The sequence below is a fragment of the Harpegnathos saltator genome, unplaced genomic scaffold (assembly GCF_003227715.2).
Source record: "Harpegnathos saltator strain DR-91 unplaced genomic scaffold, Hsal_v8.6 scaffold60, whole genome shotgun sequence".
Taxonomy (NCBI): domain Eukaryota; kingdom Metazoa; phylum Arthropoda; class Insecta; order Hymenoptera; family Formicidae; genus Harpegnathos; species Harpegnathos saltator.
Genome location: NW_020230427.1, coordinates 833,553 through 852,309, shown reverse-complemented (window position 1 = coordinate 852,309; position 18,757 = coordinate 833,553). Strand labels below are relative to the sequence as shown.

At 34.9% G+C, this 18,757-nt stretch overlaps 2 protein-coding genes across 6 annotated transcripts in view; both read right to left on the bottom strand.

Moving 5' to 3' along the window:
* alpha-Man-Ia (alpha-Mannosidase class I a) overlaps positions 1 to 18,757 on the bottom strand; it is a 923,832-nt gene that overhangs the window by 131,787 nt on the left and 773,288 nt on the right. The window lies entirely within an intron of this gene.
* LOC109503779 (uncharacterized) lies at positions 159 to 13,939 on the bottom strand. Of its 4 annotated transcripts, XM_019841196.2 has the most exons (9): positions 12,928 to 13,939; positions 11,606 to 11,725; positions 11,403 to 11,520; positions 1,334 to 1,595; positions 1,087 to 1,203; positions 828 to 918; positions 591 to 736; positions 329 to 461; positions 159 to 255 (listed from the first exon to the last, which is right to left on the bottom strand). In XM_019841196.2, exons 1-9 carry the CDS (start codon positions 13,117 to 13,119, stop codon positions 202 to 204), a joined length of 1,233 nt encoding a protein of 410 aa, XP_019696755.1. In that variant the 5' UTR covers positions 13,120 to 13,939; the 3' UTR covers positions 159 to 201. The 4 variants fall into 4 exon arrangements, with proteins under 4 accessions (XP_019696755.1, XP_019696756.1, XP_019696758.1 ...); XM_019841197.2 differs by lacking the exon at positions 828 to 918 and having other exon boundaries at positions 1,083 to 1,203; XM_019841199.2 differs by lacking the exons at positions 159 to 255; positions 329 to 461 and having other exon boundaries at positions 598 to 736; positions 1,083 to 1,203.

Here is an 18,757-nt window from a genome sequence, read left to right as displayed (position 1 = left end):
TTTTCAACATCTTACATGTTCATAATGAAGATATAAGTCTATTTCATTATTTGTATGCTTGTATCATTAAATGTCTGTGTAGTAACATGCTTTCGTATATTGTGACAATCAATGCTTATTTTAACATAAGCATCTTGCTCTCTCTCTGCATATTCAAGTATACAGTATTTATAATTTATGATAAATTTTGCGACATCTGTTTTATCGTTGCAAAGAATAGATTACCGTGAAATAAGATATCGACAGGCTTATAAGCTGCAAGGGAAATTTGTTGAATAACTTCCACTCGATAGATAATTTAACTCTGATTTTTCCGTATATTACGTACCTTAGCGAAACCTTCTATCGAAGCCATAATTAGATTACCGATATTTAAAATATACGTTTTCGTGGTATATTTCATGATGAACAAAAATAACTTTTGGATTTTTGTTGACACTGTGTACCATGGCGTGTTATATCTATATATCAATAAGAAAATTATTCTCCGCATTCATGTTTTCTCAACTTTCCACTGGGAGTTCAATCTTAACGGAGGTACGTTTTTCAAGTTGGTAATTATGATGATAGAATGCAAGCATCGTACTCACGCATTGTAGAAAATTTTATTATTATGATCCGTAAGCTTTTGCCCATAATAATTATCCAAATACATGAATAGTAATTGTGCGCCAACTAATAATACCGATGAAATCAATTCGTTTACATCTTTTAGCAGTGATATTGCTTTGAACAGCTGGAACACGAAGTTATTAACAAAATTATAGACCGGATGTTATCAAAACAAATCACGTATTGAAGATACCCGAGAAAAGAAGTATACATACTCGCATTAAGTTTAAACTCAAAGATAATACGCTGGCTACAACCATTAAAAAAAAATCTAGCGCGAAAGTAGTTGACAAAAATGTGCTGCATCTTAAAAAAAGTTAAATAGATAAATATAATGTGGGAAGTGAAAAATAAAAATGCGGTTATTACTGTTAAATTGTAAAAAAACATGGACGATTCTATCGGACATGAGAAGTCGTTATGAGTATTCTGATTGTTGTAAGAAATTTAAGAGCGTGCGATATTGATACCGACTGTACAGCTTTCCGATGTAACTCTACCGCGGTGCTTATATTTTGAAAAATTACAGAAGCTTCCTTGTCCGTAGAATTAGACGATGCGTGCTTTTCGATCGAATGTTCAATTCGATAGCTGCAAAGATGTTCCATTTCTGATTTATTAGTACGAGGTACATTCCAATAGTACAGATTGTTTTATTTATTTATTTGTTATGTTAACTCTATTTACAGACTATTATTTTCGCGTAATTCATGAGGCTTACCTAGCGACACTTAACATCCCACAAATATGTTCGACATATACTATATGCAACGTTGTTGTAGCTATCATGATAGAACTATTGAAAAATATGCTGAACAACCAGTGGCACAAGATTGGATAATAATATTGTTTCGGGTCGACGAAATATTCCGTTACAGCGTATGTTTGGTGTGGACGTGTTTCATTTAACGGATTGATTATATTGAGAATATCCGGCAAGAGTTGAAGGAACGCGTACAAAATAAGGTTTATAACCAGACATACTAGAAAAATATCGGGATATAGAAATTTTTTTATTTGGTTTCGACAAAAAATTATTTTTCTTTGAACATCAGGACAAGACTAGTCATTTCTTATATAATAGTTTCTTGGGTACGAATCTGTTTTCCAAATTGCTCCATTACGTCGTAATTTTGAGAAATTTGCAGCAAAAAGTAATTGTAGATGACCGTATATTAAGCATAAAAAGCTCTTGTTGCGTCATATAAAATCCCTCACTTGATCGAGAAACATTCCAAACTATTCTCCGATGGGAAATTTATCAAAGATTGCATTATCGAAACAATTACTGCATTTGGAAGTTAGATATCAAGGATGCTTCTAGTATTGCTCTTAGCGATAAAACAATTGCGTCAAGAATTATGATTATCGCAGGTTGCCTTAAAGAGAAATTGCAAGCTCTATTGACAACTTATTGTTATTTTTCCTCATGTTTAGATGAAGGCATCGATAATCAAATAGCATAGTGAATCGAATAGTATTTTTATTCGAATTGTTCAAAGTGTTTTTTCATGTTGAAAAATTATAAAGTTTTGTCTCTCCGCACCGCAACAAATGCCAATATTTTCAAAGCTGTGGAAACAACTCTTTACAAATAACACATCAATTTTTCGAAATGTTCGGCTATTGTTATTGATGATGTAAATGCGATAACTGGCGGAAAAACTAGTTTCTTCGGCTGATTAAAAAGCAGCAAAATTTAATAATTTCTATTATTCATTGCACAATTTATCGAGAAGCGTTATGTGGGAAAAACTGTAAAAGTATCTAATATAGATGGTTATAAAAATCATAAATTTAATTAAAAATAGTAATGAATTTCAACACTTTTTCGCAGAGAATAATGTAACATATACTGATGTGCTTCTTTATTGCGGGGTTCGTTAGCTTAATGCTGATAAATGTTTAAATAAGTTTTTTACAATAAAAAAAGAAATCTTCCTTTTCCTACAAGAACAATCCAGGTATGAGGAGTTCGAAAGTTTCTTTGACGATTTAGAATCATTTTTTGAACTTGCAATTGTAACTGACTTGTCTATCATTTAAATTCGTTAAATTTAAATCTCCAAACGAAATATTTCCATATTGATTAATCATAATGATTTTTTTCAAAGAAAATTAATAGTACTAAAAAATTATTTAATATAACATATTTTCCATTTCTTTCTATGTTATGAGATTCTTATAGAGAAATATGGTGCACAAATTGATTTCGGAAAACACATCCATCAAGTACATGATAAATCAATTTAAAACGTGCTTTGATAATATCACAACATTTCAAGGTAATTTAATTCTTTTTGAAACTCCTCTTACAGTTCAGATTGAGAAATAGAAGTTAAAATTCCAAAAACTTGTTTTTATTCTATTTTAATAAATTTCGATTTTTTTTCTGTGTTTGGCTCTACGTACTTATGCAAGTGCCTTTTTCTAAATTGAAATTTAGAAGACGGATAAATGTTCTTGATTAAATGATGCATCTTTATCCTTATTAACATAAATAAGCATTTCAAATATTAATAATGATGTATCATCATTTGTGCGCAATCGCAAAAAAGAACGAATAAATTAATTTAATAATTTTTTCTTTTTTTATATCTTATTGTCGATCATATCGAAAATTGGTCTTTAACTTTTTCTTCTTTTTCTTCTTCTTTCTCCTCTTGCTCTTTAGTTTTAATAAGACTACAGGAATAATTAGTTAAAAGAAAAAACAGTCCTCAACAATAGTATCTCATGGAGGACATGGGAATTTAATATCATATTATAATCTCATAAATCTGATGTCATATGTCATTTATATAATAATTAATTACAATTATATGTTTATAAGACTTCCGTTTCCGGCGACGAATAAGTGCGAGTGGAAAGTGACAGGACGAGAATAGGACGAGGGTTTCAGGGGGAAATAGTGAGAGTGGAGGAGAAGGGAAGGGTGTGGAAGGTAGTGGGAGGGAGTAGCGACAAAAGTGAGAAAGGGCTGGAGGGGGGTGGTGGAAGAAAGTGGACAGAAGAGTGAGAAGAGTGAGTAGGAGATTGAGGTTAGGAAGCGGGGTGAGTGTGAAAGGGAGAGAGACGGATGAGCGAGAGAAGTGGTGCGGGCTGGTGGCGTAGTCGGGAACTAGGAGGAAGACGCGGAAAATTTGAAGGAAGGTAAGGCGAAGGTGGAGGAAGAAGGGGAGAGTGAGAGGATGGGGGAAGGAGGAAAAGAAGGGAAGAGGGATTAAGAGGAGGGGAGAGGGGGGAGAATAGAGGGGAGAAAAGGAGAGAGAGATTGACGAACGCAGAAAGGTTGAGGAGAGACAGCACGAGCAGCATAGGAAGTGTGGGGAGTTATATAGAGATGATGTGGGAGGGGAAAAGGAAGATAAGGGTGGGGAGGAAGAGGAGGAGGAAGAGGAAAGAATAAGTAAAAGGAATGTGAAGGTAGGAAGGCACCAGGAGGGGAAAGGAGAAGGGGGAAGAGGGAAATCAGAGGAAGAGAAGGGAGAAGGGGAAAAGGAGGTTGGATAAGAGAGGAGGAAATGAAGGAAATGGTGTGGAAATTAATGGAAGAAGTGAGAGGATATAAAGAGGAAGTGAAGAGGGAGAGAGAGAAAAGAGATAGGGAGAACATGGAACTAAGAGAGGAGTTGAGAGAGGAGAGAGAAGAGAGGAGGAAAGAATGGAAGAAAGAGAGGAGGGAGGGGGAGGAAAAAATAAAGAAGATGGAACAAAGGTTGAGGAGATGGAAGAAAGGGGAGGGGAGAGAATAAAAGAGGGAGGAATGGGGGAGGGGGGAAGAAGGATAAGGGAGTTGAAGATAAGGATAGATAAAAAAGAAAGGGAGAAAAGGAGAAAAACGTGGTGGTGAGGGAGGTAGAGATAGGGGAGAGAGGGATAGAGGAGGGTGTTAAGGAGATATGGCGGAGAATGGAACTGGAGGTAGGAATGAGAAAAGTGAAGAGGCTAGGGAAAGGGCAGAAAGAAGGGGAGGGGATGGTATTGGTGAAGTTAGGCAGTTTGGAGGAAAAAAGGAAAGTGATGGAGGCGAAGAAGAAACTGAGAGGGAAGAGGGAAAGGATAGAGGATGATTTGACAATGGAGGAGAGAAAGACAAAGTGGAGGATAGGAAGAGAGGCGGAGACAGAAAGAAGAAGGGGTAAGAGGGTGTAAGTAACTGATATTAAAACTGATATTAAAAGTGCAAAATGGCGGATATCATAATTTAAAAAAAAATGTCCATATTGAATCCATCATTTTGAATTTGTCAATTTTAACATCGGATTCGTATTCAACAATCTGAAATATTATTAAATTAACATAATTTAAAGCTATTTGGTAAATCGTCAATGATCTAATTCATAGTTTTTTCAGACCAAATATTTAAGCATGAATATCTTATTAACCATAACCGACAAAAACATTCCTTTTAAGGCTAAAAATCCTAATCACATTTTTAATTTTGATTGCAATAAAATTTCATCAACACGTCATATTTCGTAATTATAATGTGACAAAATATGTGATAATAGTTCTCTTTTGCAACTTGAACTGTAATTTTAAATTTTTCAAAATCGTAATATAATGGAACAATTTGTAAAACGGATTTGTATTCAACATTCAAAAAATTATACGAAATGACTAGTCTCGTTCTGGTGTTATTTTTTGTCGAACAGTATTATTGTCAGTATATTAGTTTAGTGGTAGCATATGCATAAAATGTATGCGTGTGTGTATGTGCGCGCGTGCGGACATGCGTGGGTGTATGTGTGTTATAAATTAGTGTGTGGCCAACCTATTTATAATTTATATATTATATATTATATTTATAAATGTAAAATATAATACTTGTTATAATGGGTACTAAATATAATCAATATGTGCAAGCATATTGTGCATGTCTGGATGAGAGAGATATGAAGAAAAAAAACTAGATCACTAAATTGGGTTATAAGCATTAAATACTGATTTATTGAATTTACTGAATAGTAATTGTGGGATTGAACGAACTTGTAAAGTGAAGTTCGATCCTAATTATGTCCCCGGTCTCGTCCGGATGGATTTACTATGTATTAATAATAGTTATGCTTTCTTACCTACATTGCCAATAGAGTTCAAATTAAAAAAGCAGGGCGCCCTCGCGCTGTCGCATCTCGCGTGTCTTCTCGCGATACGCGCTTGTCACGTCCTGCGCCTCCGCGTGCGTGTACGACGTCATTGAATTCAAAGTGTTAGGGCAAATCTCCTGTCTTTACTTAGCGGAAGGGTAAAAAAGCCGAAGAGGCTTTCGGTCCATCCAAACGAGACCAGGGGCATAATCAGGATCGAACTTCACTTTACAAGTTCGTTCAATCCCACAATTATGCCCTCCAGTCTCGTCCGGATGGATTTACTATGTAGCTATTTAAAGCGCGATTTGCCCTTAAAATAGAACAGCTTGTTTTATTTATGATATCAATATATAAACAGAAATTAAACAAAGAGTATTGAGCTAATATAATATCAAGGGAAGACTGCATAAGGCTGCTTAAGAATACGGATACCATACAAGGTAAAAAGGTTATTCGAGAGGAAGCTAAAGTTAAAAGAACGACGTTGTTAAAATCCTCTGGGTTGATAATAGAGTGATTATAAAACTGCGCAAATACGCGAGATTCACCCGACCAACCTGCGGCTCGCTTAATCAGATCGATAGCAACATCTTTTCGTGCAGCAAGCGAGGTAGATGCATGCCGAGTACTGTGAGCAGAAAAATCTGTTTGCACTGCACAGTCTTCGAGGTTCATGCGAATCCATCGGTACACCATTTGAACACTGACCGCCTTGTACGGTTTAATATAAGATAGGAATAGAAAAACGCAGTCATCCGAGCGCAAATCCTTGGTTAAGTGTAAACAATGTTCTAGCAGTGAAGCGATGCAGAGCTTCGGACGATGAAGAAAACGAGAAAAACAAGTAGCGGTTGCACACGTCCGGGAGCTGACGTTTTTAGGCGGTCCGAGATCCGGATGATGAGTTTATCCGGAGACAGAAAAATTGCGAAACTCTAATAGCCGCGAGAGTCTGAGCGCGTTGACCGGAACCTAAAGCTAACAAAAGTACTAGTTTCTTAGTGATAATGCTAGGGATAATGTATCATGCGGAAATACCGTAGCTAGCTTAGCGACCACAGACGCAGGGTCCCATATAAAGTCGTAACGGGGTGTTTATGGTTTAAGAACACTGACGCTTTTACAAAAACGCTTAATTAAAGGATGGTTACCAAACCCTGCCGCAGAAATAAGAGAGACTGCGGAACGGACAATATTAAGGGTCGAATATGACCCGACATGCTGTAACTCCTGAGATAAAAACTTCAAAACCTGGGCGACCTTCGGAGAAAAAGAAGAAATTCGAAATTCCTGTCAAAAAATCCACCAATTACGCAGCGGGCGCGCGTACTGTTTAATTGTAGCTGGGGATAGTGAGACGAGGACAGTATCTAGTACTGTTGAGGGAACCGCTTGAGACCTGAAGGCTTCCCTGATAATATGTCTGCCGCCAGGGAAAGGGTCGGCCATTCTGGGTGTTTGTTTCTGAACGGAGAAAATAATAAAGAATAAGATGATGGTAAAATAAGAGGATCAGATTGCGATAGACAAGTGAGCATCGGAAATCTTGATTGTGAGAGCCACCAAAAAGAAATCAAAATGCCTGTAGCCTCGTTGTCTATTATTTTAGTAGGACCCGAGGAATAATATTGAATGGAGGAAACGCATAAAAGTACAAACGGTGCACAGTGGTTCGAAACACAAAATTTATGAAAAAAAATATTTATTTGATAAATATTGTAAATCTATTAATACTTTATCATTTATTATTATAAAAGTAGGGAATTTAAATGCATTAACTTGAAAAATAATAATTCTTTTTAAAAATAATATCGCATATTTAACTGAACTATACATATAAGAACTATAACATATAAGATATATTACTATTACTATTATCATAATAACTAGATTATTTTTATCTTTTTAACGTTTCATTGTTTTTTATCATTTTATTAAAAAATATGTTTTTTATTAATTATTTTCTTCTGAACTTTCAGTTTCATGTGAGGACTCAGATTCTTCTATTAATTCTTTTATTTCATTTGAAGATACATTAGTTAATTTTAAAACTTCAAAATTTAATGAAGATTTCTTATATTGTTTTATATGGCTGCATGAACTTAAATATGGGTCCGAACTAAGTATTAACCTACGAAATAAATCCTCATTTGTATTTAAATAAGAACATTTTCTTGTATGATGTTCGCGATAATATCTAATATGTTTATTTTTAACTTCTTGAGCTTCTTCAGAGAGTTCTCCTATGGGAAGAATAAAATGCTTAATCATCATGGATCCGTGAATAAGGATTTTGTATACCGAAATAGGCATATAACAACACGATATTAGCGCGCGTCGGCATCGAAAAATTATTGTTACTTGAAAAGTTGCAAGTAACTGCAGCCAAATTAAAGTTACCTATTTTCTTTGAACATTATATTAAATATTTATAATAACTTTTTTCGTTCTTAAGCGTTCCTTCATTTCGTACGGAAAATTTAATTCGAAAATTGTTCAAGTTTTAAGTACTCTTATTATGTATAATGTTGTAATGCATTTAATAATAATTGATGTGTTTCAAACACGTAATTTTATACATTGAGGTATACTTATAAACATTTATAAACCGCGTTACTACATTTCAATAATAAAAAGATATTAAATTTTAAAAAGTTCGAAAGTTCGAAGTAGTAAAATTGAGCACTTAACTTAGCCATAAAATGTTAAATATTTTATGTCCAATAAAATGTTTTAAATAAGCCCTCGGAAAAGGGCGTATAGTTCAGTTGATAGCTTATCAGTGAAAGAACATAACATAAAAATTTCGAAGCTTTAGAACAAAATCGGAAATTTGATTATTTTTCGCGTTTTTCGCCGTTCGAACCATTGTGCGGTGCTAGGATAAAGTGAAGGCATCAATTGCACATGAACCTGGATCGAGGAATCATGAGACGTAAGGATTTAGCTTAGCGTTAATAACAGTTGCAAATAAATCAATGTCAAAAGGGTCAAAACAAGTTTCCAGTGCTCGAAATGCCTTGTTCAACAACGACCACTCAGTATCAACATCCGCAATTCGCGACTCAGCGTCTGCAACAACATTGTCCATAGAAGCAATATATGAAGCAAACAGAAAAATGTGTCGACTCTTACACCATCTTCATACATTTTGAGCTAAGTCAGATAAGAGAGGTACTGAACAGAGCTAAACTTATTAATATAGGAAATAGCAGTGGTGTTGGCAATGCGAAGTAGAATATGGCAGTTATGAAGATGCGAGGCAAAACATTTTAAGGTATGGAACGTGGCCTTTAACTAAGTGCATTAATATGAAGAATCTTATCCTCAGAGGATCACCAGCCATGCGTGCATTGCGTTCCGCAAGAGGCTCCCCAGTTTGTTAAGGATGTATCCGAGAAAATCTCGCAATCATAGGACCCAGAATGAATAGTATTAATCTGGTGAACATTGAAGAAGATTCGAATCCACCAATCAGAAAACCTCTTGAAAATATAAGGTGCGATTGACAAGCCGAAGGGTAGTGATGTAAATTCATAGCAGATGCCCTGCCATTGAAAACGGAGAAACTATCTATGTGACGTGTGTACTGGAATTAACAAATATGCATCCTCAAGATCAATCGACGCCAACCTGCAATTCAAGGTCATGAGTCGAATTACTGTTTGCCAATCTTCCATCTTGAAATGCGGCGAAGAGATATAAGAATTTAAGTCTCGGAGATTTAAAATAAAACGGAAATCTCCGGAAGGCTTCTTGAGGAAAAAGGAAAACAGCAATTGGTCTGCGGACGGCTTGATGGACTAATGCCCTTTTTCTACGTAGTCGGTTAATTTCCTCCGTACAACATTCCGCGTCTTGCAGCGACAAAGATGGCTCCCTTAGATAAGGGCGGGCAAGAGGTAGTTTCGAAAAGGAAATTTTGTAACCTTCTATTGCTGTAAGTACCTGAGAATTAGATGTTACCGCTTGCCAACGGTCTGCGAAACGGGCCGTCGAACTGGTGGACCTGGTGGCAGGGGAGGTTTCCGTGCAATTTTCTGAGCCACTCTCGACCGACTGAGCCGTATTCACTTCCTCGGCAAAGTTGATACCAAAAAGATAATCGTTGATGAGCGCCGAGTCGGAGACAGTCTTCCCTGAGGAATTTAATGATGGGACGATGAATGCCCTCATCTGGGATAGCCGAAATTGGTGGTCCGACAGTAAACGGATGCCCTCAGCGATTTTGGTGATAGCCACCTTAGCTTCTGGAAATGTCTGTAGGCACTCGAGCTTTGGAAGCTCGGAGATGCCAGCATCAAAGGCATTAAGGGAGGCTCCTATCTGGATCTGCAGATTTGTATGATGCCTGTCACGAGTCCTAACCGTTTTGCTCAAATTAGGTAGAATCTCCTTATTCACTTGTGGGGGGCCGAGGGATGCCAGGTCCCCTTTCAGCTCATATTTGGCAAAAAGGGTATTGCGCAGCTCATCTTTAAGACCCGCTCGAACCTCCGACTTGGTCATGTTAAAAATGATTTGCGACCAAGAAGCCACAACAGGCAGGCGAGGTTGTTCTCCGAACAGTTTGAGGGCAAGATCATTCGACTCAGTTTCCTCCGTTTCAAGCGGGTTTTCTTCAAAAGTCGCTGCGATTACTGGATTAAAGAAGGAGACATTGGTAGATTGTTGGTTGTGCAACACTAGGTAAATCTTGTCCTGGATCGCCGTCCTGGGCACTAAGAGCCGTTAGCTCGACGCATGTCTCGGTAGAAGCCTCGCCAGACTTCTCCAAGGATAACGAAGGTGGGAGTAGACTCGCCGATCTCTCCCTGTCCTCCGACACCTCATTGGATGCCGAGGACCTACGACGCTTCCAATAATCTATAAATCCACTAAAGGCCTGTAAGATTCTGTCACGGGACGATAAACGCGTCGTTGAAAACTCTCTCGAAGGTCGACGCGACGATTGGCGAGAGAGATTAAAACGCAATCGTGAGCGAGATCGCCGGAAGACCTACGTCGGTCTTTCCTCGAGGAACGTGGGGCTGTCTTCCTGACGCTTCGACATACCGAAAATTTTAGGAAAAAACTCACAAAGAACTAAATAAAACAAGCACAGGAATAATGAACTCAGTCAAATCTGTAAGAACAGAAAACATAATGACATCGCACACGCACGCGGAGGCGCAGGACGCGACAAACGCGCATCGCGAGAAGACACGCGAGATGCGACAGCGCGAGGTGCCCTGCTTTTTTAATTTGAACTCTGTTGGCAATGTAGGTAAGAAAGCATAACTACATAGTAAATCCATCTGGACGAGACTGGAAGGCATAACTACCGATTTTTTTCTTATAAATTAATTTCCAAATGGAAAATTTAGAGAACAAAGAAAATAATAGAGAACAAGAGAAATCTAATGTATAGCATATACTTTTTGTTATTAGTAATTATTTTCACTTAGTTAACAAGTCATTGATTATTTTTGCAGCTTAGAAAGAAACGAGTAAAAAATTGTCCTTGTCAAATATTTATAATTCTACTTAATGAGACACGAATTTTCCAAAACATATCTTGCCATTTGATATAGCTCTATAGATAATTATCAACTATTTCATAAATCATTAAAAAGAAATTTACAAATGTGAATATTATAATATATGTCACTGGTTGGCCACGTGTTTTATTTTATTTCTTTTTAATAATTTTCATACGGAATAGTAATATCGTGCACAGTTGCCCAGAAAACGAATATTTGCGCATTATGTCGCGCTCCATTTCGTTTTTCAAAACACTCCAACTGTTATGGATGTCTTTCAAAATTTGTTTCACCTACGATGTCGAGTTATTTCAAATAATAATATCTGAATGTGAATGTTACGCGAGAGGTAATATGGAGATACATCGATCAACTTACTGCGTTAGATTTAATACAAAACGAGCAATACTGTATAGTACATATAAAAGATGGCACGGCATATGATAGGACCATGATGAGAAGATCCATAGATATTTGATACGTTAAGAACGAGGTTAACTAAGAATATAATAAAATATAATAAAAATGCATACAGGATGTCTTAAAAATACCGGAACCCCCGGATAACTTTACAGGATCAAGTTTTCATGAAAAACTTTAAATACATAAGTTGTAGAAAATCGAATAACGGATTTGATGGTGACCTTGAATTTGACCTTGGCCATGGCCTTCAAGATCATTTGGAAGTCAACTTGCGTTTTTTAAATGGAAATTCTTATTTTTTATTACGCTGTTTTTTTTTACCAATTCATTTACCATTTGAATAACTTTTGTCTAAAACATTTTTTTATTTGCCTAATATTTTTTGAGATATTTGAGGATAACTTGATAACTTTTTCAATATTTAACTTATGATATCTTGCTAACTATTTGTTCGGAAAAAAAGTGGTACTAGATTTTCTTGCTTTATTTAGTCTCAAGAATATATTGTTACAGTGGCGCCCTGACTTTTGTTAATTTACTGACTTTTGGAAATTTCAAAATCATCAAATTAACAAAAATTAGGGCACTATTATAACAATATATTCTTGAGATTAAATAAAGCAAGAAGGTCTAATACCACTTTTTCTTCTGACAAATAGTTAGCCAACTATTTAGCTTAAAATAGTTAGCGAGATATCGTAAGTTAAATATTGAAAAAGTTATCAAGTTTTCCTCAAATATCTAAAAAAATATTAGGCAAATAAAACAATATTTTAGACAAAAGTTGTTCAAATTAATGGGTAGAAAAAAACAGTGTAATAAAAAATAAGAGTTCTCATTTAAGGAACGCAAGTTGACCTCCAAATGACCTTGAAGGTCATGGCCAAGGTCAAATTCAGGTCACCATCAAATCCGTTACTCGATTTTCTACAACTTTTGTATTTAAAGTTTTTCATGAAAACTTGATCCTGCAAATTTATCCGGGGGTTCCGGTATTTTTAAGACACCCTATATAAAAACTATATAATCTTCCATAAATGTGTAAATCTCTTGTGAAATATATCCCGATTCTTGTTTCAGTAAAATGCAAGAGATACAAGTCACAAATAGTGACAAACATTATATAATCAATGGATGTCTCGTTCTGAGCAATGGTAAATGAGATTTTTACAAATATGTAAGATATCGATGTGATAATTCTATCTATATCTCATCCAATAATATGAAATGCTTTAAAATTAATATATAATATCCAGAAAATATATTAATTATAATACTTGAAAGAAGCAGAAGGACAGAGATAAAAGCAAATTGATGATGTGATTAATTATTATAAATCTCGAACATTGATATGGCCACAGGTGAAACGCTGAGAGAAGTATCTGATTTATAATATAATAATGATTGTTGGGTAACGTGTTTCCCTTTTTACGATTCGCAAGCACGTTGACTAAGAATGACCACAACATGCTTCTTTGTTTGCCTGAAAAACTGACTGATCTAGACTGACTACCTAGACTTTTTCGCTTTGCAAGATTTTTTTACAAAAGATTAATAATTATAATGCATAATAAAGAGAAATTTACTTATAGTAAATTGACGAGTTAAAAAAGACGATCGATTGTTCATATTTGCTTTTTATATTATGAAGGACGATAGGAAGTTGAATTATCACAATTGCACGTGACGCATGCCAAATGTGATTTCCCAACTGATGAGGTAAATAATACCCCCATTTCCTCTCTCACGTTGACGCAGGCGCGTTTATGAGTTTGCCTTGGGGTTGCCGTGACATTTCATTGCTCGCCGCGATGTCGCTCAGCACGGTGGTGTCCGGGTTAGTAGTGAGTGCTCCTTGTGATGTGTGTGACAGAGTGCGCGAGTCCCGCTTGTTAATAAAAATTTGATAAAAGATATATTTTCTCTTTTTTTCGATATAGAATAATTAGAGGTATTGTGCGACTTTACTTGAAGCTGATAAGCTCAATTATAGGATATATGATATTTTTCGTAAGTGAGAACAACACAGTGAACTCGTGGAAATACTCATCTAAGCCAGTGTAAGTGCACGAAAAATGTTCATTTATTTGTTTAATATTATTGACATTAAGGCTTAGAATTTCGTTATGATTATCAATGACATTTTGCTCAATCGTTTCGGGTTTCGGGAATTTTCATGGATGCGAATATGATGCAAATGTGATGAAATTGAGGTTTATAGATATATGGAAGACATATTTTTACGAAGTTTTCACGAAGATAAGAATAACAAAAGCAAGATAGAAATTGTTCAACCAATTTTCGTTATTCTTAATATATTATTCTTTCATTTGTTGTTCGTTCCTTACTCTTCTTTATTATTATATAAAATAAATTACCATAATATAAGGTACACAGTGTGTTTACAAATTGTACATTTGATGCTTTCTTGACATGTGCATATCAACTATGTACAATTAACTATGTGTTACTTATAACTTTTGGTAAAATGTCCTTCTCATTATTGCATAGAATAGATTACCATAAAATAAGAAATTGACGTGCTCATTAACTAAAGGGTGTCCCAAAATTCACACAAGAAGTAATTTTGATAGAAAACACAGGTTTATAATAAAAATTGTAAATTTTTTATTGATTCATAAAGTATATAGTATAGGGTTATGTATAGAATAGCATATCGGGTAAATGTCCCCCACGGCTTTGCTGGCACATATGCACTCTTTTGTTGAAATTTTCCATGACAGTTTTGCATAAATGTGGCTGAATTTCGTTGATATAGTGCTCAATTTCCTCCTTCAAGGCGTGGGTGGTCGTGGGCTTGTTGGCATAAAACTTAGACTTCAAGAAAAAAGTCCAACGGCGTTAAATCGCATGATCTGGGCGGTCAAATCTGATCACCAAAACGGGAAATTATACGACCAGGAAATGACTCATGTAGTAATTGAATTGTTTCTCGGGCTGTATGGCATGTGGCACCGTCTTGTTGAAACCATATGTCGTCCACATTCATATCTTGCAATTTAGGCACAAAAAACTGGATTATCATATCGCGATAGTGAGCACCATTAACTGTTATTACCTGACCAGCCGCATTTACAAAGAAGAATGGTCCGATGATGCCTCCAGCCCAAAATCCGCACCAAACAGTGACACGTTGTGGATGCATTTGTTTCTCAACAATCACTTGTGGATTTTCTGAACCCCAATACGACAATTTTATCGATTAACCAAACCATCAAGATGAAAATGAGCCTTATCGCTGAAGATGATTTTGTTCGAAAAATCAGCATCCACTTGTTGTTGTTCCATAATCCATTCAACGAACTCTCTTCGCTGTAGCCGTTTACCCGATATGCTATTCCATACATAACTCTATACTGTATATTTTATGAATCAATGAAAAATTTACAATTTTTAATTATAAACCTATGTTTTCTATTAAAATTACTTCTTGCGTGAATTTTGGGACACCCTTTATAAAACAAATACATATTAGACAAGTTTCCATATTTCGACAGTTTTTTCATTTCCATCGAATGTTATATATCTTAGCGAAACCTTCTATCGACCCCACGATTACATTGTCAATATCCATAATATACGGCTTCGTTGTGTTATTTATGATGCACAAAAATAACTTTTAAATTTTTGCTGGAGACTCGTATCATTTCGTGTTATATTTGATGATAAAATTATTTTGAACTGACATATATTAGGAGATTGAATTAATTCTAGTCTTATTTCGTCAAATATTTTATCTTTATTTTAAAGAAATGGTTAAGTTTACATCAATCAAAATATTTTCCGTCGTTAACTATGACTTTTTCTCATCTTTCCGGCAGCATAGTGATTTCGTGACGATAGAACGATCTGTCTTTCGAAGCAACCCAATTAGACACCCATTTTTGCATCCTCGTAATTATTGAAGTATGTATTTGCCAAAGCGTGTTGCATCGATCGAAATAGATGATAATCAGATGATGCTAGGTCTGGAGAGTACGCTGGATGCAGAAAGATTTCTCATTTGAGCTCAAACAATGTTTGTTTAACGATTGAAGCAACATGTGGACGAATATCATCGTGCAAAAGGATCACTTTGCGTCTATTGCTAGCTGATCTTTTTTGCATCAATTCATCATTCAATTTGTTTAATCGTTGCTGGTATCCCCCGTAACTGTTTTATTTGGTTTTAGAAGCTCATGACACACACACACACACATACACACCACACCTTCCATATCCCACCAAATACAGAGCATTGCTTTGTGACCGTGAATATTTCGTTTTAGTATCGATGTTGATGGTTGTCCTAGATCAACCCATTATTTTTTCACTTTGGATTATCAAAATAAATTCACTTTTCATCTCCAGTTACAATTCGCCATAAAAAAACTCTTTTTTTCTGTCTGACAAACAAAGACATAGCGACATTCAAACGATTTGCAATAGCACTTTCACCCAATTCATGTGGAACACATTTGAATTCTTTTTGAATTTTTCCTATGGCGTGTAGGCGTTTAGAAATTGTTGATTTATCGACGTTGTGTTGTTCAACCAATTGTTTTTCCGTTTGAGCGGTGTTTTCACTCAAGAATGCTTACAATTCAGAATCTTCGAATTTTTTTGGTTGACCAGTATGTTCTTTATCACTCAAATCGAAATCATCACTTTTGAATGGTTGAAGCCAAAATTTACAATTGGAATACGATGGAGTTTGATCACCATAAGTTGTAACAAGTATTTCATGAACTTCAGTTACCGATTTTTTCAAATCAAATCAAAAAAATAATGAAAATCGAAAATGCAATTTTGTATGATCTACTTTAGACGCATACATAAACAATAAAATTATCGGTAACAATAGCGCGCAAATTGTCATATGTCATAGAGAAATGTCAAATCTTTCAATGTTTCCAGATTTCAATATTCGTACTAACTATTAACTTGTTATTGTAGTTTTTGCTAGGGACCAGAACTAATTCAACCTCCTAATATTTTCTGAAGTTCTCTCGAAACTTAATTTCATAAAAATATGATCTCTATTTGGATTGTAAGAAAGTAGAACGAATACTTATACACATTATAAAAGATTTCGTCGTTATATTCTGTAATTTTCTGCCCGTAATAATTATCCAGAAATATAACTATAATGTGCATAAAAATCAATATCGCCGACGAAAACATTTCATTCATATCTTTTTCTCCAGTTATGGAATTGAGCAGCTGAAACGTGAAATTGTTGACTGAATTTTCACGACTCAATCATTTATCGAAAGGAGCTAGAAAAGTTGAGCTTGAAGAAAAAATACTTACTCGAAAGAAGTTTAAACTCAAAGATAGAACTGCAATTATAACTGCTAGGAATAAATATGGCACAAAAGTAGTTGATATAATTACATTGCACCTTTTAATTAAATAAAAGAAATAGAAGAAGAACATGAAAAATATAGAACATGAAAAATATAGAACTGCTAGGAATAAATATGGCACAAAAGTAGTTGATATAATTACACTGCACCTTTAATTAAATAAAAGAAATAGAAGGAGGACATGAAAAATATAGAACACGGATGCGCACGTAAAATAGTTAAATAATAGTGGTAAAATAATAATATCGCGTGGAAAAAAAATAAAAAAACCGCGAACCATTAACATTATATTTGAGCGGTCGCTATGATATTGCTACAAGAAATTTGAATATATTATATAAATATTAACTTGAGAGCTTTCCGATGTACATTCACCGGCGCGCCTATATTTTGAGCAATCATTCGATCTTCTTTTTTTCTAAGATTATGCGATATATATTGGTTAATTGAATGTGCGATCCGATAACTGTAAATGTACTCAGTCACTTATTAATTTATTAGTAATTATGAAATTATGAAACACTTATGCATATTACGTATATACGTTTTCTATTCCGTTAAACGTTACATTCTTCATAATTAAGACACTGTACTGGAATTATAGTTCTATTGATTTATTTGTTCGTTACTTTAAATGTAATTACTGCACCTTTCATTTCCTTATTATTATATTAACACTTCATTCTAGAAGCTTAGCTGGTGACGCTAAATAGATATGCTCAATATATGCCAAATTTAATGTAATTATGTATATAGTAACGAAATAATTGACAAATATACCGATTAACTAGTGGCACAGAATCCGGTATCCATATCCGGTATGAATTGAATAATTGCATATATTGCAATACAGTGAGGCATACGGTGATAATCACTAGAAATTTATGTTCATGTAAGAAGTTTTTTTACCGTCGGCTTATTAATTTAGCAGTAAGATACGCGCATATATGTGACCAACTTATTTTAATAATGCAAAATGTAATTTATTGTTTGAATTACGAGCGATGGCTTTTAGGCACGATCGAGGCGAATTATTTAAGTATTTAAACTTGCTTAAAAATATAAAAAGCCAATTATGTCTAGTGGTTGAGCCATAAGTAACTTAGGTTGTTTTCTGTTTAAATTTATATTCATATGAAATATTTCGAGTTTCCATTCCTAATGAATTCATACACTCAACTAATAAACAGCTTACCGAATTTTATCTTTCTATAGATAAAAGAAAATAATAGCTGTTTCCATCGGAAGTTATTTATGGCTTGACCCAGTACCAGTTTTACGCACGTTTAGACGCAACTACCTTCCCAATATATAATAGTAACAAGAAATTTATGTGTTCTATAAGCGACATGTTACTGATAGTAGTCACGTATTTCAGTTCTTTTTGTAAATAATTTTCACGCATAATAGTAATGTCGTGCACAATTTCCCAGTGTACGAATATTTTCGCATTATTTCACGTTCTGCTCCGTTTTTCAAGATACTCCAAGTATCACGAATATTTTTTCAAATCTGTTTTACCTAGGTCGAATTATTCTAGATGACATCTGAATATTAAGCGACAGTAACCAAGTAACAACACAATATGACAATCAACTTACTGTTAGGATTCATGTAAAACTCACAGCATAGCACGATATTTATAAGAGACGGCACAGCATATGATAAGACTACGATAAGGAAATCCATGGTACATCGGTACGTGAGAAACGAATATTAACTGAAAGCGATGGAAGTG